This window comes from Vombatus ursinus, unplaced genomic scaffold (assembly GCF_900497805.2).
Source record: "Vombatus ursinus unplaced genomic scaffold, bare-nosed wombat genome assembly UNPS02014812.1, whole genome shotgun sequence".
NCBI lineage: Eukaryota > Metazoa > Chordata > Mammalia > Diprotodontia > Vombatidae > Vombatus > Vombatus ursinus.
The window spans coordinates 77,386,374-77,411,294 of NW_020954590.1; the positions used below are offsets into that span (position 1 = coordinate 77,386,374).

The following is a 24,921-nucleotide window of genomic DNA, read 5'->3' on the forward strand; positions in this document are numbered from 1 at the left end:
CATGCCAGGCACCGTGCTAATAAATGTTTATTGATCGACTGAAGCATAAATGTGTTTTCCAGAGGCTAAAATCTTAATTTATAAACAACTAAAAAAAATAAAATATATGTTTTACATTCTTACAATCTTAAATTTCACCTCTCACAGGGGAACTAAGAAATACCCCATGAAGGCAGAGAAGCTTTTTGGGCCTTCAGGATAAAAGAATCCTGGAGAATCAAATTAAAAAAAAAAACTAGTTGAAATAATTAACAACTTCAGCAAAGTTGCAGGATATAAAGTAAATCTATGTAAATTATCAGCTTTTCTTTATATTGCCAACAAAGTCCAGTAGGAAGAGATAGAAAGAGAAATTCCATTTAAAATTACTGCAGACAATATAAAATACATAGGAGTTTATCTGTTAATACAAATCCAGGAACTATATGAACCCAATTGCAAAACACTTTTCACACAAATAAATTCAGATTTAAACAACTGGAGAAATATTAATTGCTTATGGGTATGCTGAGCCAATATAATAAAAATGACAATTCAACCTAAGTTAATTTACTTATTCAGTGCCATACCAAACTACCAAAGAATTATTTTATAGGTCTAGAAAAAATAATAACAAAATCATCTGGAAGAACAAAAGGTCAAGAATATCAAGGGAATTCATGAAAAAATTATGAAGGAAGGTGCCCTAGCAGTACCAGATTTTGAATTGTATTGCAGAGCAGAAATCATCAAAACAATCTAGTATTGGCTAAGAAATAGAGCAGCAGATCAGTGGAATAGATTAGATTCACAATACATAGTAGAAAATGATCATCTTAATTAAATGTTTGATAAACCCAAAGATCCAAACTTTTGGGACAAAAGCTAACCATTTGACAAAAATTACTAGGAAAATGGGACAGTACTTGGTAGAAACTAGACACAGACTAATATCTCACACTGTATGCTAAGATAAGGTCAAAATGGGTACATAATTTAGACATAAAGGGTGAAATCATAAGCAAATTAAAGGAGCATGGAAAAATTTAACTGTCAGATCTATAAATAAATGAAGAATTTATGGCCATACAGGAAGTAGAGAGGATCACAGAAGGTAAATTGGATAATTTTGATTACAAGACATTAATAAGTTTTTGCACAAACAAAACCAATGTAATCAAAATTAAAAGGAAAGTAGAAACTGAGAAAATTGTTTAGCAAGTTTCTCTGACAAAGGCCTCACTTAAGAGCTGTTCCCCAATTGATAAATAGTCAAATGATATGAATAGGTAGGTTTCAGAAGAAGAAATCAAAGCTATCAATACTCACATTTTAAAAATGCACTGAATCAGTATTATTTAGAGAAATGAAAATTAAAACAACTCTGAGGTACCATCTCACACCTATCAGATTAAATGACATGACAGAAAAAGAAAATGGCAAATGCTGGGAGGGATGTGGAAAAATTGAGACATTAATGCAATGGAGTTGTGGACTGGTTCAGTCATTTGGAAAACAATTTGGAATTGTACCCAAAGGGCTATAAAACTGTGTGTACCTTTTGACCCAGCAATATCAATACTAAGTCTGTATCTCAAAGACATTAAAGAAAAGGGAAAAGGATCCATATATACAAAAATATTTATAGCAGCTCTTTTTTTGTGGTGATAAAAATTGGAAACTGAGAGGATGCCTATCAATTGGGGAATGTCTGAGCAAGTTGTGGTATATGATTGTTATGGATTACTCTTGTGCTATAAGAAATGACAAGCAGAATGGTTTCAGAAAAAAACCTGGGAACACTTCAATGGACTGATACAAGGTGAAGTGAGCAGTATCAGGATAACATTGTATACAGTAACAACAGTATTGTAACAGTGATCAACTGTGAAAAACTTAGATACTCTGAACAGTACAATGATCCAAGACAATTCCAAAGGACCTGTGATGAAAAATGCTACTGTGGAAAGAATGCTTTATTGTTATATTTAATATATTATTATTTATTATATTGTTTGGAAAACTCATTCATTATCATACCATTTAAATCTAACTTTAGATTGTTTGCACCCAGAATGTTATCTTGACCCCAGTAATTCTCTAACATGCTGGAGATGGTTACAAGTAATTTTGGTTTCCTTCAAGTCCTGAATTCATTCCAAACATTCATGTAATTCATGTATGACTCACATGTGATACCTTTGTCAGATGATTTGTGTGGGACTTGTCTACTGAAACCTTTGACAAGATCCTTCCAGAATGTGGAGGTGGGAGTTCTCTCCTTTACCAAATAACCTAATAAATTTCTTCTTAGAACTTTTTTCAGATTTTGGGGATTGTTCTTGTGAACAACACCAACCACTTCCAGAGAGAGATCTGATGAACGCTGAGTGCAGATTGAATCATACTTTTTTTTCCCCAATTTTTTGCTTTTTATTTTATTTTTTTCAACATGGCTAATATGGAATTATGTTTCACATAATTTCACATGTGTAATTGCTGTTATGTTGCTTGCCTTCTCAATGAGTGGAGGAGAGATAGAAGGAAGGAGGAGAATTTGGAACTCAAATTAAAAAAAAAGAATGTTAAAATATTTTTAAATACTTACATTTTTAAAAACTTATAAAAATCCCAGTAATATTCAGGTGGTTGGCCCAGATTTTCCCCATCCTGAAAAAAGTCTAGAGGATTTTTGACAACTCTTCCTCTTTTCCTCTCCAAGCAGTACAATCAGATGATCAGATGCAGTGATTTATTGGGTATGAAGTACAATAGGTTTTACCTGTTCTGCCACTTTGCAGATTTCATGTCTTTTGCTGCAATCACATATGTAGGCATGCACTCTTGAAAAACCGTATTCTTTGGCTAACCTGCATGTTTCATCAAGACTTTCTTGATTAATGTCCCAGAGAACTACAATCGCTCCAAAATGGACAAATTTTAAGGCCAATAACCTTCCCAGGCCACTTCCAGCTCCTGTTGTTAGCATGATTTCACCAGCAGCTTTCTTGTTAGGTTTTGGAATGATATGGAAGATTACAGACTCTACAAAGTAATCGAGGAATTTCCCCCAAAATATGCTTATCTCTTTGAGACTTCCATGTCATTTGTTTGAAGAAAGGTGTTTCCTAATAATTAGAAAGTCAAAAGTCAGAATGTATATTAGAGTAAAAGAAGTTACAAAATGGGCATATGCAATGAATCAGGTTATTTTGATGAGTTAAACCTTTTATTTAGTTGGATCAAGAAAGCAATTTCTTGATATTACTTCCTGGAAACAGTTTGAGCTGCTAAAGATTAATTTTGCCTGTTTTTAAAATCACATAAATACTAATAATTATACCTTAATTTACACAAGACTAGGATTTATGAAGTACTTTCATCTCATTTAATTTTCATAACAACTCCAACAGGTAGGCTAGCAAGTATTATCAGCCTATTTTATAAATGAAGAATTAGAGGCTCACAGAGATAGTCAGTGTAAGGTTATGTGATTATCAGAAAGCAGTAGAACCAGGGCCTAGATTATGGGCCTTTTGCCTTTTAGTCCAGTGCTTTTTCTATTTTTTTTAAGTGCCTGTGATGATGCTGATATATGATGCTGATATAAAGGAGGTATTCTTAAACTGGCATCTATAGGCCCTCTGTGGATAGATTTCGGGAGTTCCATAAGCTGGATGGAAAAAAAAATTACATCTTTAATTCATTATAATTGAATTTCTTTGTAATTTTACATGTTTTACTCAATACATTTAAACATTAGTCTAAGAAGGATAACATTCTGGGTGCAAACACTCTAAAGTTAGATTTAAATAGATTTAAACTTTACCAGACTAACAAAGATGTCTACCACACAAGAAAGTTAAGAATTCCTGCTCTAAGACTTCTTGTCAATACATAATTTTCCAGATCTAGTAGTCTACTTTATACTTATACAACACATTAGATTCTTTTAAAAACACTTTCATAATTATTATCTCATTTGATCCTGACAAAAACCTTGCATTATGAGCATTGCAGGTATTACTTTCTATTGACATGGGATCATAGAGACAGAGCTGGGTATCCCTTAATAATAATTAGCTAATACTTATACAGGGTGTTTAAAAAATCTGAGTGTGGTTTTAAGCTATTCATGCTTTCAGCTATTAAAGCTTAAACCACACTAAGACTTTTGGGACACCCCAGATAATGCTTTAAGGTTTGCAAAAGCATTTCACCTAAGTTATCACATCCAGTTCTCATTACAGCATCATGAAGCAAATGATATTATTTCCCTCTTTGTACAAATGCAGAAACTGAGACAGAGGTCAAGGAACTTGCCTAGGGTCACATAGCTAGTAAGATTTGAAGACTTTCCTGAATCCAGCATTCTATCCATTGTGACTCCTAGCTACCATAAACTGTCTGAGACTGTTTCCTCACATGATGACAAACATTCCTTCCAGATGTATACCTGGGAGCCTATGATGGTAATCTAGTTGCACCACTTTACAGAGAGATGATGTGATTTGTCAAAGGTAGCATAAACAGTTACCTATCTAGAATCCAGGTCTTCTGAAATTGTAGTTCAATATGCTTTCCATCATACCACACTGTCTCCCTAGTAAACAGCCTAGTAAATTAGGCTCCCTAGTAGCCTAATTCTTAAAACCATTGTAAAAAAAAGAAGAAAGAAACAAATAGTAGGTTATGGCTCCCCTTCTAGAATTTACCATCCTTTGTGATAACCAGATGCTATTTGATCTGAGTAGTCCCTTACAAGCAGGCTGCATATTATGCAAAAGAAGACCCTTTATTGACTCCTTGAAAAAAAAAGGCCATTAGTCTTTTGGGGAACACCAAGAATGAAGTCAAAGGCAAATCGGATAAAAAGCTGGGTATTAGGAGCAAACACTTGGAGCTGGAAGGGACTTGAGAGGCTATGTAGCCCATTTCCCTCATTTTATAGAGGAAGAGTTGAATCCTACAGAAGTTAAATGACTTTTCCAGGATTACATAGGTAGCAATTAGCAGAGCTAGTTTTCAAACTCATATGATATGATTCCCAAGTTTTTGAATAAAACAAACATACATGATATTTCATTCTGAATGGAATTCTAGAAAAAAAGAGTTGAGGAGTAAGACTTGTTTTAGTGTTTCTCTATCCCTTACCCATAGACACTACCTTCCAGATTGCTTGGCTGTTTCAATATAGCAGAATGTAAGCTTTTTGAGGATAGAAACTTTTTTATTTTTGTTTCTGTGTGACTTATGCCTAAGTCAATGACTGCCATATAGTAGGTGCTTAGTAAATACTTATTGAATTGAATTGATATCTATTTTATACCCCATTCCTCTCCAGGCTGCACTCCTGAATTCTTCTGCCAGGTCTCAGCTCTTTGCTACATTTCAGCCCTGGAATTCACATTTTAAAAGTACAGTTATCCCTTCCACCTTGTGACTTTTCTCATCTTGGGGCTAAATAAATACATGACAGTTTGAGAAAAGAGGCCTAAGAACTGGGGGATCAATAAAGGTTTCCTGTAAGAGGTGATATTAGGATTTGTTAAATACCTACTAGATGGCAAGTACTAGGTCCAGGGGGTACAGAGACAAAAAGACCCTCTCTTCAAGGGCCTTCAATATAAGGTTGAGAAATTTGAATTTTAACATTTAGGCTGTGGACCCACTTAGTATTTTGGAGCAGGAAAGTAACCAGGAATAGCAAAAAAATAGGGGCAGAAGTGAGCAAGATATAAAATGAGTCCTAGATATATTCACTAGGTATCATGGAATTAAGTCCTTTGTTTCCTTCAAGACTTAACTTCTTTGCCACTTATTGTATGAAGTCTTTCCTGATTCCTCTAGCTACTAATACCCCTAGTCCCCTCCCCATTACTATGTATTTATTTTGTATATACTTTCACAGATATGTTTTGTCTCCCCAAATAGTCTTTAAGCACCTAGACTGTGGTGTACACCAGGGGTGGGGAACCTGGGGCCTTGAGGTCACATGTGGCCTAAATTAGAGAGTTTACTGAAAACAGACAAAGATTCCTCTGGGACAAATACATGGCAATATAATCTCTGAACAAAATAAACAGCACAGATCAGGATGGAATAATGTTGACAGTTGGTTCAATGTGGGGGAAAATACTTAGAATCATAGTGGATCTCCTGAATATGAATCAGTGCTATTGGGTTTTTTAAAAAGCAGTGAATATTTTGTGTTGTAATGTTCTGTTTGGAGAAGAACTTATCAGAATGTTGTGACCAAGTTCACTCTGTGTTCTTTAAAATAAAATTTTCAGAGAAACTCTCAACAGTCTGGAGATAAAAAATGATTAAAACGATATACAACTTGTGTTATGAAGAAAGATAAGTAGTGTTTATCCTAGATGCAGAAAGGATAAAGGGTGATGGTGACTATATTCAAGTGTGTGAATGATTATTATGAAGCACATTAGTTTTCCATCTCCATAGAGTACTGAAGAAGAAAAATGTACTTAAATCACATTGAATGAAAGCAGTCATACATGAGGAAGAAAATTTTTACTTGCAATATAGATTCACCCTGGGAAAGGCTGTCTTAGAGTCTGTAGAATCTTCTTCCTAGATCTTTAAAAACAGAAAATAGTCTATAGGCTCTGACTACCTGAAGGTAGAAGGCTTGGTTAGAGAATCTCCTGAGTGTCTTGCAAGCTCTGTGAAAATTAGGATAAAAGAGGTTTTGTCCTTGAAAGAATGAATTTTGGTGACCTAAAACGGAAAGAATTAAGTCATGTGCGATTCACTAGGAATTTTTGTCTTCATATAAAAACTTTCTGATATAATAGATGCTTAACATATTATATGTATTTCTTTCTATCTATCTGTTATCTATACTTATTAGTTCAATGAGGATTCCAGGCTTCATTTCAGAGAGACTGATCTAATCTAAGGCTACCAGATACCACTTTTATGGGATATCCTGTCGAAAGTCCTTATGCACTTTAGTTTACTATGGCAACCATTAATTGACTATGCAACAGTGTTTGGAAGCTGATTGGGTTAGTAATTAAGCATATGGATTAGTGGTTTATATCTAGTTTTATGAGATTGTTTATTCTGAAAGGAATTTTACTCTTTTTTAACCCTCACATGCCACATTTTCTCCATCTCTTTTGGTGTTTTATCATCATGTTGTTAATTTTTAAAAACTTTTTCAAAGCAGGGTTTTTTAATTAAAGCTGTCAGCTCACCACCTGGACTTCTTCACTGGATTTCTTTTCTACAAACAGCACATGCTTATAGAATTTCCAAAGATATAATGAAGGCTGTGTTCTATGGCTATTGAAAGGATTTGTTATTTGATGTGTGATTTATTAATGCTGGAAGCTGCAATGTTTTAATCTTTCCTTGTTATTGTGTTTACTAATATAAATAGATATCTTTTTTTAATTATTTTCATTTCTAATTATGTCCTTTCCTTTTTCCCTACCCAGAGAATCATTCATTATAACAAAAGAAATACTAAGAGAAAAAAAGCCATTCAGCAAAACTAACCAATCCATTAACCAAGATATGCAAATCCCACATCTATAGTCCTTTTATCTCTACGAAGGTAGGTACAATTTTTTCATCTTGCCAGTGGGGCCAAACCTAGTTATTATAATTATATAGTCTTCAGTTTCTTTTTGTTGTTAATATTGTTATGTCAACAAGCATTTACAAAGACAATATTACGTGACACTTGACACTGTGCTAAATGTTAGGGATACAAGAAAGGGCAAAGACATGGACCCTGTTTTCAAAGAGCTCACATTTGAATGGGAGAGACAAGATGCAAACAACTATGTGTATACCACATATAAACAGAGTTAATGGAAGGTAATCTCAGAGAGTAAGGCATTAGCAGCTGAGGTGGTCCCCCAGTTTTTCCTGGTTGGACAGGCCTCCTGCAGAAGGTGGGATTGGAGCTGAGATTTGAAGGAGGCCAAAGATGTAAGGATTCAGAGGTGAGGAGGCAGAATATTCCAGTCACAGGAGATAGCCAGTGAAAAGGCATAGAACTGAGAGATGGAGTATGGCATGCATGAAACAACAAGAATGCCAGGGTAGTTGGTTCAAAGAGTGCATGGAGGGAAGCAACATGTAAGAAGACTGGAGGCTTTCAGAAAAAAATTGGCAAAGAATGGGAGTAGAGGGGATAGAGAGTGAGAGTTTTTTGTTTGTTTGTTTGTTTTTAAGGATGGCTGTTTTGGGAGGCAGTGGAGGAAGAGTCAATAAAGAACCATAACTGCCTATAATAATCAAAGAATCAGTACAGAACTACAATATATTCCTCATGCTAAATTCTATGACTAATCTTGCTCCTGGCTGAAAGCAAGTAAGCAGAGAGGTGTAGCACAAACTTGGACTTAGAGCACCTTGGTTGAAGCTAATAAGTCCCTTTATTAGCTGGTATGACCCTAAGCAGGTCATTTAACCTATTTGAGCCATAGTTTCCTCATCTGTAAAACTGGAATATTATTTGCATGAACTACTTCATAGTTATTGTAAAGAAGAAGGCTCTTTTATAAGAGTTGTATGTTGTTTTTACTATGAGACAAATATGCTAGGACCCATAGATACAAACAAATATTCTTCCCTTAAAAGGAGTCATTGTTGGGAGATGGGCCTACACTGGCACTGATGCCAGTATTTATGGAGTTCCTACTCTGGATATTCTCCATTGTGATAAGTCTTGGTGGACTTCACTTTTGGAAAAAGCCGAAAGTTATTTGGAGACTGTATTAGTGAATACGGTGAGTGATTAAACTAAGTAATTTTTTTTGAGTGCTGATAAAAATTATATGGGCTTTTGAGAGTTTGCAAAATACTATATGAAATATATATACTCAAATACACACACAATATATATATATATATATTTTCCCTCATTTGCTAAGTATGGCAGGTACTATTCTATCCAAGTTTACAGATGGAGAGGGGAACAATCTCTACTCCTCACTAAGTTTGATCCCTCTGTTAGAGTTCATTGATCCTGTTCTTTACTGCTATCTCTAAGACATCATCAGTTTATTTCTCTCTTCCATTCATCCTTAATATTGCCCTCTATGCTAGCTCTTTCATATATGCCTTAAAATTTGCTCTGGTCTCCACAGTTTAAAAAAAAACTTTCCCTTGACTCTTCTATCCCCATCTAACTACTGCCATATTTTCCTTCCATACCCTTTATGGAATTGTGTATTGCCAAGAGTAATGGATTTGGAGTAAGAAAGCTAGGGCTTTAATTCCAGCATGGCTACTTCCTACCTGTGTCATTTTGACTTTAATGAAAATCAAGTGAAGGAGGATCTGAGCTTCAGAGAAAAGAGAAGTGAGGTAAGGTGATTAGATTTAATTCACAGAGCTTTGCTGATAATTGAATTGCCAAATTCCTGCTTGAGAATCAACCAGAGAAGCTTCTGTTTCCATTTGGACTCAGCAGGAAAGTGCTAATTGCAAATCAAGGCAAGTGAACATCATATTACAATAAAAGGTGAGAAATTTGCCGTATATAAAGTAAGCCCCTCTCAGAAACTCCCAGAAAATTTCTACCACCATGTAGTAAATAGATGTGGTAATCAGGCAATTAGTTTTAGCAATTAACCATGCAATTTAGCCACTCCTGCTACTACTGTTGTTTGTTCTTCCTACATGCTCCAATGGGACCAATGACATCAGCAGGGAGATGTCTTGATTTGCAAGTGAATTGCATTTAAGTGAGGCAGAGATTTGCAAAGTCATCAGCTTCATTCTCTTCTTCAGAGTCATTCAGAGTCCAGTGGCAAGACATAGGTCAGAACAACTGGTGATGGCCCCAGATACAGTAGATCTTGGCCTTTTTATGCTAAGGTCTTTCCCAGGTCTCAGTTTATCTGAGGCAACACCTATTCAGTAGTTAAAGGCTAAGTAGGTTGCTGCAGTTTGTGCTTTGTTCTGGAAGAGGACCATGACATCAGGGGGGTGATGCCATGACGTGCAAGTAAATTGGATTTAACAGCCTCTGTGAGTGAAGGATAGATAAGCATTGAAGCAAAAGATGGCCTAGTTTGCCATCTCAAAAGAACCGATATGGAAGCAGACTCATTTCTGGCTAGAATAGAAAAAATTGCTATTTATACTCACTCTGAGCCACCAAAACCCAAAAAATGAGTAAGTGAGGTTAGGGCTGGGACCCATTATTGGCTAATCAGTGAGAGCCAGAGTGATTTGGGTTTAAAGGCATAATCAAGTAGCTCCATTTGAATCCCAATGGACTTCAACAAAGCCTGGTTTTTCAGAGTTATATTTCAAGAATTCATAAATGAAAACTGCATGAGACAAAAGAGTTAATTGTCCCAGTTTAAAAAAAATGAAAGAATAAATAAATAGAGAAGAAAAAAAATCTAGCCCCCAAATGTCATCAATAAGATCTTAAAAGACCTAAGTATCTTGCTGCTAACAGGTATGGAAGAAAAGGGGAATTTTGTAGTGACTTGCAGAGAATATGCTATATTTTTGTTTCTGTCAATACTAAGGAACAGTTACGTATGTATGAAGTACAATTAGATTTCTGTTCTTGAGGAGAAAATTAAGAACTATAGGCAACTATCTTTATTCCTAATGTCATCAGGATGAATGAAGATTACTTAAAAAATTGGAAAAATAGTTGCAAGGAAGGAAAAAAAAAGCTGAAGAGATGTGGCAATCCTAATCCATGTCAGGAGGTTATAGGGTAGAAGAATGTAATGTAGAAAATAGAAAGATTGAATACTCAAGCTAAGGAATAGGTATGAGGGTCTTTCCTTAGAGGAAAGGGATAGGCCATCTCTAGAACACAAGTTTTTGATCTGGGATTTGTAAAGAGCCTTAGAGATCTGTGCATAGATTTCAGGAGATCCAAGAACTTGGAGGGGAAAAATAACATCTTTATTTTCACTAACCTCTAACTGAAATTTAGAGTTTCCTTCAATTGTGAATTAAAAGCAAGCCCAAACATTATTATGAGAAGTGATCACTCAATTTCACTATCCTGGCAAAGAGTTCATGACAAAAAAAAAAAGGTTAAGAGACCCTGCTTTCTATAGGTTCCATTAGGACAGAAGTTATTCATCAATTCATTCTGCTCACTTCACTTTTCATCAGTTCATACATATCTTTCCAGGTTCTTCTGAAGCCACTTCCTTCATTATTTCTTGTAGCACAATAGTGTTTCATAGTATTCATATGTCATAACTTGTTCAGCCATTTCCCAAAGTGAAGTGAGCAGAATGAGGAAGATAATTTACACAATAACAGCAATATTGTAATTAACTGAGAAAGACTTAATTACTCTGATTGATACGATAATCTACCTCAAGTCTAAAGGACTCATGATGAAAAATGCTATCCATTTGGTGAAGTATTAGTTTTATTAGTATTAGTTTTAGAGTACAAATGGAAGCTTATTTTTTTCTTTTTCATTCTTTCTCTCTCTCTTTTTTAGGGCATATTTCATTGTTGTCTCAAACTCAATGATCAAAAACAGAGCTCATTACCCTTCTTACTAAATCCTCTGTTTCTGATGAGGGTATCACAATTCCTCCATCACCTAGGTTCTCAACCTAGCCATCTTCAACTCTCCAATCTCATTCTTGCTAGTGGGGGAAAGGGGTGAAGGATGTTCAGTCAGTCAACCAGCAAATCACTTAACCTCTGTCTATTTCAGTTTCCTTGACTGTAAAATGGCTCTAACAATAGCACCTGCCTCACAGAATTGTTGTGAGGATCAAATGATTAGTGTTTGTAATGTGCCTATGAAAAAGCCCGCAGGGTTTTAGTGCCTTGCAAACTTCATTTTCATCAATATGGTGATAGAGGTAAAAAAAAAAAAAACATGCCAAAACAAGCAAACAAAAACAGAACAACAAACTAATATGATCTTGAGCTGCATTAGACTCATGTAATCAAAAAGAAGAGAGTTTATAGTCTTGATATTCCCTTTTCTGCTTAGTCCACATTTGTTGTATTTTGTTGAATTATGGGCACTATATTTTAGGAAGGGCTTTGAAGAGTTGGAATATCCCAGAGGAAAGTAACTTATACAATGGATAAGGAGACTTGAACCCTTTCCATAGGAGGGCTATGTGAAGGCACTGGGGATATTTATCCTAGAGAAGATAAAATATTTTTATTCTTTTTTTTTTTTTGGTTGGAGGACATAGCATTATAAAAATTTAACATTGTAAATCAGCCTCACTTTCTAAACTTCAGGTTCCTTATCAGTAAATGAGGAAATCTTGGACATGACTTAATGATCAAGGTTCCACAGCTGGTTAATGGTGGAGCCTGTGACTAGAGTCTTAATCTTCTGACTCCTTATCTAATAATCTTTCATCTCCACCATGCTGCCTTTCTGTGATAACTGCTTCTGTGTGTTTGAAGGGCTATCACATGGAAACCCTGTTAAGATAAATTATTGGCTTAGAGAAGATTCTGGGAAGATAGCAGAGTAGGTCAGAAAATTCCAAGTTCTCCAGATTTCCCCCACAAATGACAAAATAGTGCCTCAGGGTGGATGTAGCAGGTAAAAAGAAACAAGAGTTGGGTCCGAACAGTGGTCCTCCTGGGACAATCAGAGAATATCTGAAGAAAATTCCTAGGACTGAGGTTTGGTTCCTGTGAAGTGTAAACACCTTCAGGCTAGTTCCACTGAAACAGCAAGCAGTGAGCCCTTGGACTAGCTGGTTGAGGGGGGTAGCTTTGGCCCTAGCCACAGGAATTTTCACCTCTGGACAGTGTGGGCAGTTGGCCATCTGAGCAGTGGAATATTGAGGGAACCTCAGCTGATAAGGGCCACCAGGACTAGGTGTGCTACCTAGATTCAGTCCTGAGTGAGATGGAACCAGCACACACCCAATGAGTACAGAAGCAATGGGGTAGGGACTCCACTGGCTGTGGGCACTTACAGGAGGGTGGAGTTCTTGGTTTGGGTTCCAGGCCAGAGGGGAGAACTGAAGGAGGATCTGAGGCCAGAGGCACCATCCCCATACCCCAGGACTGGAGGTGATTACAATGATAAGCTGCTACAAATAAAAAATATGAGCAGGCAAAAGAGAAAGAACCTAATTATAGAATGGGAATAGAGAAGACTGAGGTATCTCTTCAGAGGAGGAAACTGGATAAAAAAGCCTCTCTTACCCCAAAGAGTAACATCAAATGGTCACTTACCCCAGAAGAATTCATAGAAGAACTTAAAAAAGACTTTAAAAATAAAATGAAAGAGATTGAGGAAAAATAAAAAAAAGAACAATTCAAGAAAAACAAAATTATGAAAAGAAAGTCAACCAAGTGGAAAAGGAGGTCCAGAATTTTAAGGAAAAAAATGACTCCTTAAAAATTAGAATGTGGCAAGGAGAAGCCAGCAAAGTAATGAGACCAAGAAATAATAAAACAAAATATAAAGAATGAAAAAATAGAATAGAATGTGAAACATTTCATAAGAAAAATAACTGATCTAGAGAACAGATCAAGAAGAAAAAACACAAGAATAATCAGACTACTTGAAAGCTATAATAAAAAAAAACTTGATACAATAATACAAGAAATATTTAAAGAAAATTGTCTTGAATCATTAGAAGAAGAGGGGAAAGTAGAAATAGAAAAAAAAGTCCATTGATTACCACCTGAAAGAGATCCTACAAGGAAAACCTACAGGAGTATCATAATCCAATTCGAAAAGCCTCAGCTCAGGGAGAAAATATTACAAGCAACAAGGAAAAAAAAAACAATTCAAATATGATGGACCCACAATTAGATTCACACAAGATCTAACAGTAGCTACAGTAAAAGACCACAGGTCTTGGAACACTACATATCAAAGAGCAAAAGAACTGGGGTTGTGGCTCAAAATATCAAACCAGCAAAGTTAAGCGTAATTCTGAATGAAAAAGAAAAAAAAGGATATTCAATGAATTGCCAGACTTTCAGGATTTTGTTGCAAAAAGACCTGAAATCAATAGAAAATTTGACATACAAGATCCAAGAGACACATAAGGTAAACATCAAAGACTAATTAAAAGGAACTCAATAAGGGCAGATTGTTACTTTTTATACAAGGGAATATAAAATGTATGTCTAAGGATTATTATTAGTAATTCGGTAGCTTAAAAGAAAGATTGGGGTAGACTTGAGTATGATGTGATTCTAAAAAGTAAAACCATTTAGGAAAAGGTAAAAAGAGTAATCATACAAATGAAGTGTGAGAGGAAGAACTGACACAGAGGAATTAGATGAGGAAGGAGTGCTGGTAGTTCTAGAACCCTACTCTCATTGGGAATGAGTTGAAGAAGGAACAATACATATATATCTAGAAGGGTATAAAAGTCTTCTAAATTCAGAAAGAAATAAAAGGATAAGGGGATAGAGATGGGGAGAGGACAAGGGAAGGATTTTTAGTGGGAACCCTACTCACATCACATCTGGGTTAAAGAGAGAAAAATATATACATTTAGAAAGGAATAAAAGTTTTCTAGATTTATAAAGAAATGAGTGTAAGGGAATAGGCTAAGGGGGGTATAGAAGGGTGTCTAGATTAACAGCAATGGGATAAAGAGGGAATAACATATATATTTGTAAGGCTATGAAAGTCTTCTAAATTCCGATGGAAACAAGAGGTGAGGGGAAAGGGTGGGGAGAGAGAGAAAAAGGGAGGGATCTTTGGAGGGGGAGGAGGTTAAGTAATAGAAGGGTAAGTTAGTTGGTAGAAGTAAAATAGAGGAGTCAGGAGGGATAAAGAAATAAGAGATACACAGAAGTATAAAATAAAATCAGGAGTACAATTAATTAGGAAAAAAAAGCAGAGGTAGCAATCATGATCTCAGACAAAGTTAAAGCTGATATAGATTTAATCAAAGGACAAAAATAGGGAAACTACACTATATGTCAGCCATATTAATCATATTGTTTTAGACTATTTAAAATAACCAGGCAGTATAAAGTTGGACTATTGCTGTGGTGTAGGAAATGATAAGTTGGTAGACTTAGAAAAATATGGAAAGACTTGGACTTATGAAGGAAGATGTTATTCACCCTCAGAGAAACAGAAGACAAACAAATATAGTATGGTCTTACACAGATACATATAAATGTATATATTTATATATGAGTATGATTATAAATATCTAAGTACATATATGTGTATGTAAGTGTATGTATGTAGGTGTATATTTATATGTATATATGTATGTTTGTGTGTATATATATGTGTGTATGCATGTGTATGTACATGTATTCCTGTGAAATTGTAACCTTCTTGGTGGAGTGAGGGGAGGAAAGGGAAAAAAAGAACAAAGTAAAAAGTACACAGCAGAGAATAAAAGAAAACTTGTAAGGAAGTAAAGAAAAGATGGACAGCTCTGAACACAATGTGTAGTCTTGTAATACAATACTTTCTTGAAATGGAAATTTATTGTTGTTATAATTTATTGCTTTCACATTCTGCTGAGCACATGACAATGCTTTTTTTCTTTTCTTATTTGTATTTAAGTTTTAGCATTTAAGTTTATAATTTTTTTCTTTTCTTATTGTGTACTTAAGTTTTAGTATTTGCTTAAAACAAATTAATAAAAAAGATTAAAAAAAGAAAATAAATAAATAATTTGCTTAGATCTAGAGAACAGAACTAGGAGCAATTGGTGGGATTTGAATAGAAGAAAATCTCAGCTTGGTTTTAGGAGAAAAAAATTTCCCAAGATTGGATCAATACAAAAGAGAAATGGACTGTCTCCAGAAAAAAGAAAGATGTTCATAATTGGAGGACTTCATATGGAGGCTGAATGACTTTTTATTGAGGATACTATGGAGGGGACACTTGCTCAGGTGCAGGTTGAACTAAATGGCCTCATAAGCTCCTTCCAGCTCTGAAATTCTGTGATTCCAAAGTATTAATTCTGAATGGGGAAGAGAGTTATGCAGCTGCCTATGGCACCAAAAAATATGGGATTTGGGGGGATATGTAATGGAGAACAGAGGCATTAAAAGAGCACTGCACCTTGGATTAGGATTTTGACCTAAAGTTTTAAATCCCATCTCTAACACTTAACTAGGTATGTGAGCATGGTCAAATCACTTAACCCCACTGAGCCTCAGTTTCCTCATTCATAAAAAAAGCATAATAATACCTACAGCACTTTAACTCACAGGGATGTTGTGAAGATTAAATGAGATGAAAATCTTAAAGTGCCATAGAAATGCCAGCCATTATTATCTATACTACTCTATTTTTTTTTTTTACAGGGAGGTAATCTAATAACGGATAGAAGGCTGGCGTCTGTGTTAGGGAGATCTGGATTTAGGTCCTGCTTTTGACACACACTGGCTGCGTGACCCTGGACAAATCACACAAATTATCAGTATTCCAGGCAACTCTCCAAGAAAGTAAGTCCTGGACGAGGAGATAAAATCAAATATTTGAATCATCCAAACTCCTCAGGGGAAAACAAAACTTAAAATCCCTCTTTTTAAAAAATCCATGTATTTTAATGATAGAAAATTTTCTGGGGGCAGGTATTTATTTTGTAATATGTCAAACTGTAAGTCTTAGAGTGAAGGCTCAAACCCATCAGTAGCCACACAGGAAATGTACTTTCCAAACTTTCCTAGGGCACATACATGTCTTTCTCCAGATCTGTATATAATAGTTGGTTCTTGTAAAGATGTATAGACACCTGTGTTCAGCACTGGAGCTTTACTTAACAAGATCATTTATGAGCATACTGCCAGAAGTCAGGGACCATGTCTTCTGCCCTTTTTTTTTAAACCTTCAAAGGATCTAGTACAAAGATTTATATACAAAATTTCATGAATACTTAATTATTTATTGATTAAGCACCAATTGCTATCAATATGAATGTAAAAATACCTGGGTTTTTGAAAGCAGGGTAGATGGAAGGGCAGTGTAGTGTTTGGGAGACAACATTGGATTGGGTGCAGGAGACCTATGTTTTGAGTTGCCCCTAGTGAACTGTGTAATCTTCACTTAACCTTTCTGAGCTCCCATTTCTTCATCTGTACAATGTGAAAGATATGCTAAATAACCTTGATATGCTAGATAACCTAAATAACCCAAATAACCTCCCTTCTAGTCTTAACAGTATGCATTAGAGCTGATTTTAAATGTAGAAAGTGCAAGTTCTTGGTATATGCAAGGTCAGACCTGGAGTTGGTAGTGCTTTGGATTCTTTTAATGTAACTCATTTGCAGAAATGAGAGCAACTATAGGATCATTTTCATTTCCATATTTTTTTTATGGATCAGCAGTGTTAATTGTAGCAAATTAAATGGAAAATTTTTTCTTTTCTTTCTTCCTCCCCCCCCCCCCCACTTAGCTCCCTGGAGAGATGTAGACCAGTGGTCTGAGGTTGCCCCAGAGCTGATTTGTTTATTCCTTTGGAGTGTGGCTTTCACTGTAGGATAATGAAAACTGCAGGGTGGTTGAACATAATGTGGAAAACAGACACTTTCAAGCACATTATGCAGTTGGAATGAAGAATTTATTCTATCTATGTACAAGTAAGCATTTATAGATATTTTTGTTTAAAGTAAAGAACAAATGAACAGAAACAGTATTAGCATGAAAACTACCAGAATGGCTTACATTGGACTAGAACAGAAGTTGCAGTCCTTCAAAAGAACACAGAAACTTAACAGATTGAAGGGCATATTGTTAACTAGGACAGTAAAAAACTGTACAGTGCAAGCAACACCTTACAATAAAATATGATCAATGAGGCAGTCTTTCCAAAGGAAAGCTGGGCAGGGCATTTGGGGACTGATGGGAAAAAGTATTAAAATCTCATAAATCCTCCATATCTCTTCTCCATTTCTGGAATTTCTTTGGAATAACCTTCTCCTTCTTCATCTGAAGGCAGGGAATCAGCGAAGCGCTTAAGAAATCCACCATACCTTTTCTGGTAGTCCAGCCACCATTCAGGCCTTCCAACTCTTCTCATAAAGCCCCCATATCTTTTCTGTAACTCTTTTGCTTCATCTTCCAGCTCTGGACTTCTCTTGTAGCTTCTCATGAAGCCCCCATACCTCTTGCTCACTTCCTCCTCATTCTCATTACCTTCTCGATAACGTCCTGCCTCAGAGTTGTCCCCTGTTCCCAGCAGCTCTTTCAGCAACAGGTCTGATGAATTGGCCAATGCATCATCATCAGAATCTTTCTTCATGAAACCTCCATATCGTTTGGCAAGGACCTCTCCTCCATTCATCTCATCTTCTGGCTCCACTCGATAAAGCTCATCCATTTTCTTCATGAATCCTCCATACCTTTTCATGAAGCCCCCATACTTTTTGGCTAGAAGATGACTGTCATCTTGTTTGCTTTCTCCTTGGTTGTTGGTGCTTTCCTGAGAAAGATCCATCTTGGTCAGTTGCAGAAGCTCCTTACAGGTGTCCCAGGCTTTAGCAGATGGCAATTTCCCTTCACATTCCAGTGTGCAAGCCTGTGAAAAATGATTAATCCAATGGTAAGATATTATTGTGGCTTTGCTGCATCTTCTATTTACACCAGCTCTAATTCTTAAGAAAGTTAATTAGATCAGCTTAAAATATTTGTGTTTATTAATATTAATTCTTGTTGCTGGAGAATGTTCACATAATAAAGTAATCTCCATTTTCTCACTGCAAATCTTCATTACACTGGATGGATATTTAAGGATAGGGATAGAGATGGGATCCATAATTTCATTGATATAGACAACTCTTTGTCAATGAAGATAAACATTTTCTTTGTAATGTGTGGCCTTTGAGAGTTGTCTAGTGCACTAAGAGGTTAAGTGACTAGGGCTACAATGTCATTATATGTCAGAGGTAGGACTTAAAATCAGGTGTTCTTTGAACTATCAGTCTCTTTTATAAGCAGTTAGCAAGTTCAAATATTATGGAATTAAAATAAATAATTATTATAGTATAATTGTTATTTAAAAGTTTTAATTTTAAATTAAAATTATTTGCACCCACATGGGAGTGATTATACTGACTTGGGTTGACTGTCTTGATGACCCAAACTTAGTGTATGGTAGCAATTCATTACTGATGTGACTGAAACCAAGACTTAATCAAGGAAATGTTATAATAAAATGCATTTAGCTTGAAAAATTAATTCTTTGAATTAGAACACTTGTTTGCAACACACACACACACATACATGTACATATACATAATGCAGTTTTATTCTAGTTAACTCCCAATATTCATGTTCCTCTTTATTTTACCTTTTTATTATAGACAACAAGAATTCAAAAGCAGTTGTGTAAAAAGTCTTAAAATTCAAAACTAAGCTTGATTATGCTGAAGGGTGACAGGATAAATTGAAGTAGAAATTTTTCATTTTAGTCTTACCTTCTTTCTTTTATCATTTTTGTTCTGAAATTTTGGCTCTGAGGTCTGATATAATTAAAATATTATAAATATTAAAGCTTGAAGGCCATTCCTCTCATAAACAGTCACTGCAAAATTGAAAGTCTTTTTCAATGGATATCATGTTACTCAATAAAAAGGAATGAATCTGCATACCATTCTTCTCTTTATTCATTATACAGTAATTAACCAATGTAAGACTTAGGATGAATTACTCCTAATGATACTGTTAAGATTCTCCTCTACTCAACAGGAGAATCTACTCTGCTCAAAATGTGTAAATGCTTCAAAGAAAGCATCTCAGTGATGTGTTTTTGGTAGAGTTCCAAGTCACCAATGTTAAGGGTATATAGGTTTTAATAAAGGAATTATTTCTGTTTTCTTTTCTACTATTATGAATATATTCTTATAAATTGAATGCCTTCCTTACCTTTGTGGGGGCATTTTCCATTTACTGATCAATTATCAAGAGTTGGGGTTCAATGAATATTTGCTGCATTAGAATTTTAAAAGAACATAGGATCATTGAGTTGGCACTAGAAGGGAGCCCAAAGGACATCTAGTCTAACCCCTTATTTTGCAAATTAGGAAACTGAGGCCTAGGGAAGGTAAGTGACTTGCAGTCACACATAGTAAGTATCAGAGGTATAATTTGAACTTCTATCATCCTAGTCAAGAGCTAATACTCTTTACACAGTACCATGCTGTCTCCAAAGAATGCAATTATTGAGCTCCATGAATTTAATTCATTTGTATTGAAGAGGGATTAGGAGTCAGAGAACCTGGATTGATACCTTGGTTTTGATTTTGTGGAAGTAAGTTCTCTCTGGGTCATAGTTTTCTCATCTGCAAAATGAGGAATTTGAGGAGGCTGGCCTCCAAGTTCTCTTCTGGCTCTAAATTTTACATTTATATTCTAAATTTTTATAAATTGCTTGGAAAAAAACAGGTTAGAAGGAGGAAAGTGATGTAGTTAGTAAAAAATTATTTAAATATACACAGAATACTTTGTTGCATTTATAAACTTCTTTCTCAAAATACATATATATATTATAGCTAGAAAAAGGTTATACATTTTAAAATAATTATCAAAGTTAATTACTGTTAAAATATGAAGTTGTAACTTCATGTATATAACTATATAACCTAAAATATGAAGTCATAACTCATATAACCTTTTTCTTCTAGATTAAAAAAAAGGTATTACCCCTTAGATCCCTGATTTTTCCTCATCGAAAACATGTCACTGTAGGGATGATGACATCCTTTCTTTGTTAACTACCTTGCAACCTCTACCAATTTCTTAAGGATTTTTTCCACAGATGTGTGGTATAGGTTAGGCAGTTAAATTTCCACAGTGCTTTCTCATGGTAGCTTGTCTCTCTACTAATGCAATTCTAGTGATATTTACTAAATTAAGATAACTCTAATTCTGACTTGAAACCCATTATTAGTTAGCCATTCAAAATACCTTCTTAAGAGACTATTTTAGTTACTGAGGAGCCCATCTGTGTTAAAGGGCTCATAGTAAAGGGTTCTGACCAACATCTGGGCAAAAATGTTATCAGCTCATTTGCTTAGGAATATTTTGGAAAATGCTGCTTACTTTTAAAGTAGCACCTGAAAGATTTAGAGTAGAAATGGATAAAAGATCATAACAACACATGATGGTAAGATTTGGGGGGTAATTTAACTCTTCCACATGAGAAAATTAAAACAGTAATAGGATGTTGGGAATTGTATGAGGGGAAAGACTAAAGAAGAAAAATAATTGAATAAACAATGCCAATCTTTCAAGTCACTTTAAATACAATGAACAGAGTATTCTAATCTTTATCTTAATTTTAGCTCATTAAGCAAGGAAATTAGAAATTCCATTATCATTTAGCCAACACATGTGGGGACAGGGATAACACATGCTATGCCTCAGTATTAGCATGTGCAGATTGTTCCAATGTACAAATGTGAAAGTTGGGTGCCAGAGTATGACTAAAGATGGGAGAATTGTATGATTAGAAACATAGGGTACACTTCTATAGAATTAGTGCCTGACTCCTCTTTTCCTCTGTTTGTAGTTCTCCACATGGGTCTGTTCTGTACTTAGTTTCTAGGCACAGTCAACCTAAAGATTAAAAGAGAATGAAGAAGGAAGGATGAAGGAAAGAATGTTATTTTGTCATCATCATACAAAGCTCCATTATATAGTTTCATTTACTCATTCTTTTATCTTTTAACAATCTACATGCAAAGAACTGAGCTAGACAGTGAGAGAAATGCCAAGACAAATAAGATGTGGTCTAGTTTAGAGATTATGGTACATATACAAATATTCAATAATACATAAACATTTTTATAGTAATTCCATATCTGCATACAGCAGGTGAAGTAGAACTAGATTATTTTTCCCAAGAAAAGCTGCCTCTACTCTGAAATATATTGTTAAGTATGTTAAATAAATATGTTAAGATTTTGGTTTATTGGAAATACCAGAGTATACCTGAGGAGGAATCCCTACCACCCCCCCCATGGAAATTAAAACTTAACCATTGCCTTAGGAAGAGGATTAGAAAATATATATATACATATATATGTATATATATATATATATTTAAAAATTCTAAGGACTCCATGCAGAAAATGTTTCAAAATAAATTTCCCAGGGAACCTGATTTTTGTTTTGAGCCACTTGTTCTGGATTGGTCTTTCTCCACCCACCTGCACCTTGCCTCTCTTACTGTTTTGCAATACTATCTTCAGCTACTCCCCTATACCTTCTGTAGAGTGGGAAAATTATAATCTAGTAATTATTTCAGGATGCAAAAATGAAATTCCCATTATCTTTCTTGCATTCTCTCATTTCTTCTTTTCTACTCTACCAACTTCTTGTCCTTCTTCCTTCCCCTCCATTTCTCTTTTCAACAAAGGCTGATACTGTTAAGTCTTTCAGTGAAATTCAGACTTGATCCAGAAGGGATCTTTAAAGTCATCTAAACAAACCGTGTTATTTTACAAATGAGGAAAATGAAGCCCAGAGAGAAATGACATGCCAAGGCTACACAATAAGTAGCAGAACTGAAATCTGAACCTTAGTCTCAAAATCTAGTGCTCTTTCTACTGCAACTAAATTTCCCACAAAACAGTACCGCTACTCATCCTTTAGTTGAAACTAGTTGGCTCTAACACTAGTGTCTAATGAAATGAAGTGGTGAGATACGCAGGGAGCAAGGAGTTGGCATTGTGGGACAATGCTCTTGGGACAGCAGTGAGTCTGCTGCTCTCCGAGGTCCTGAAAAAACTGCCTGGGGATCTTTTCTTTCTTTTTTTTAAAGTGGATTAATTCAGCCGATCTATATACCCAATTGTTAACACACACACACACACACACACACACACACACACACACACACAGACACACACCACGGATTAAAAAAAAAGTCCAACATAATAGTACCTACCAACCGCCTACTCGCTCCCTCCCCCTTTTCCTAAAACCAAAATTCTGAGCCAGATTTCCTGCGGGACACAGAGTAAGTTTAGCTTTGGAGTCAGATTTACTCTCCAGTTCCTTCAGGTGTAACAAGGAGAGTCTAGATTTTGGTGACGGAGAGGTGCCCCACTACTTACGCCGTATTTAACAGAAACAAAATGTAATAACAAGGATTCCCCCCTTCTTTCTCCTCCTACCCCAATCCGCGCTCACCAATGGATTGATGTCCGCACGCTGTCCCAGACGGTAGGTGCAAGAGGTGCAGTCCTTGCTGCATTCCGCTCTGACAGTCAGGAAGAGGCCAGGGCTGAGAGCCAGAAGCAAACTGCAGAGCTTCAGGAACAGCGCCATGGGCTGAAAAGAGAGAGTGGGATGCGTAGCTCAGCCACTGTCTAACCATCCTTTGCTAACGCTAAGGAAAAACCGCTTTTCTTCTCTGATCCACGAATTCATTTTCAGGTTACTCACATTCCCTATTTCCTGAAAGACACACACACAGGAACAGCGAGATCTCTAATTCCAACTAGTAATAAAGCATTTACCTTTTCCTAAGTACTCTATCCGGACAAACCTCAGGGCAAAGAGAAGGGGCTTCTGTCTTTATATGCGCTGCGTTGGCTGACTAGGGAGTGAAAGCATTACAGTTGGATCTTATTTGAGACCACCCAGATAGACTGGATTTTGTCCTTTCTTTTAGCTGAGATCCTAAGAAACCTTACCTTCCTGGGGGACAGATTTCTCCCCTCTAAAACGCTGTGAACACTGAGAACTCTCCAAAGTATGAAATGGAGTGGCCAGGTTCGGTACCAAGGAAGACTAAACACACCAGCAGAAGATATAATACAAGTTCACTCGCAAAAGGGAAAGTAGAAGAGGAAAATTAAGAAAAAAAAATAAAAGAGAAAAAGAACAGCAAATAGGTCCCCCTTATCCACCAGGAAAATCCAATATTTTAGCAAAGTTTACTTACATAGATGCTTCCTTGGATCGAATGTGGTCTGGCTAAAGTGCTTTGGTTTGCTCACCAAGTATTTATAGCGGAGCAGAGCAATTTGCGTCCCAGGAGAATCTCTAGAAGGGTGGGGAACGGGGAGGGGAGTGGAGGGGAGAAGGCGAGAACAACAGAAAAAAAGCAATAGCCTGCAGTTCGACCTATCGGTGCTCCTGGCAAATTTACTGCAGTCCCTCGGTTAGAAAGTAAGGAGTTATCAGTAGAGCTATGATGTCGTTACTTACCGACTTCAGTGGGTAACTGAAGTGGATGGACGTGAAGGGTTGGGAGCTCTCCACCTGAGTCAGTGTGCTGGGAAGTGGATGGAACCACTTTATAATTAGTGAAAAAAAAAAGGAAAAACTCAAGCGTCCCCCAATCACCTACAGGCTCCAGCTGACGCAGGACCTACGAAATCCCACCTCGGACACACTTGCTCTCTTATTAACTATCATCACTAAGAAGGAACTGAGCCAGACAGTGTGGGATTGGATAGGATTCATTCTCTATTCTTTCCAGTAGGACTGGGAGACTGGGGTGGGTTTGTTACTCACACATGGTAATTTGCTGGGTATTTCCTACACATTAACCCTAGGCCCTTTGGGAAAATTTCCTCTCAAAACATTTTTATTGGGGGGGGGAGTGGCAGAGGGGGTGACTCAGGCATTTTCCCATCAATCATCTGAAGGTTTCAAAGTTCGATTAATGGCACATGGGAGTGAAATGGGGAAGAATTTCATCAGGGGAGTTCCTTAGGTTTCTTGGAAATGGTATGTGTAAACAGTAGGGCCACATCAGGCTTGTTTCCTCTCTTCCTAAAACGTTCTCCCAGGGTCATAGTTTCAAAGAACACTGAGGACATTCATACTAATCCTGAATTGCTTCCCATTAATAGACCAGGACAGGATTATTTCTCCCAAAGTTAAAGCTTGTCTTAGCAGAAAGCAAATCCTAACAGTCTCTACTGATAAACCCCAAAACAGGTGGTCTGAAGTTGGTAGGCAATCATTTTGCAGAGCTGGCTTGTAAGTAATTGTAAGACAAATGCTTGTAACCCCAATGGGGGTCCAAG

General features: G+C 36.1%; 2 protein-coding genes across 3 annotated transcripts in view; both read right to left on the reverse strand.

Annotated features, from left to right (window-relative positions):
- LOC114053993 (short-chain dehydrogenase/reductase family 16C member 6-like) overlaps window positions 1–12,761 on the reverse strand; it is a 37,827-nt gene extending 25,066 nt beyond the window's left edge. Inside the window, exons 1-2 of the mRNA XM_027877095.1 lie at window positions 12,562–12,761; window positions 2,762–3,074 (exon numbers count right to left, since the gene is read on the reverse strand). Of these exons, the coding sequence (XP_027732896.1) occupies window positions 2,762–3,074; window positions 12,562–12,761 (513 nt within the window). The remainder of the gene's footprint in view (window positions 1–2,761; window positions 3,075–12,561) is intronic.
- A 4,784-nt stretch (window positions 12,762–17,545) lies between these two features.
- On the reverse strand, window positions 17,546–24,173 carry LOC114054288 (proenkephalin-A-like). 2 transcript variants are annotated; one of them, XM_027877484.1, is made up of 3 exons: window positions 24,095–24,173; window positions 23,072–23,212; window positions 17,546–18,455 (listed from the first exon to the last, which is right to left on the reverse strand). In XM_027877484.1, the coding sequence occupies exons 2-3, from the start codon at window positions 23,207–23,209 to the stop codon at window positions 17,793–17,795; spliced, it is 801 nt and encodes a 266-aa protein (XP_027733285.1). In that variant the 5' UTR covers window positions 23,210–23,212; window positions 24,095–24,173; the 3' UTR covers window positions 17,546–17,792. The 2 variants fall into 2 exon arrangements, with proteins under 2 accessions (XP_027733285.1, XP_027733286.1); XM_027877485.1 differs by lacking the exon at window positions 24,095–24,173 and adding an exon at window positions 23,829–23,894.
- Window positions 24,174–24,921: the final 748 nt, after the last annotated feature.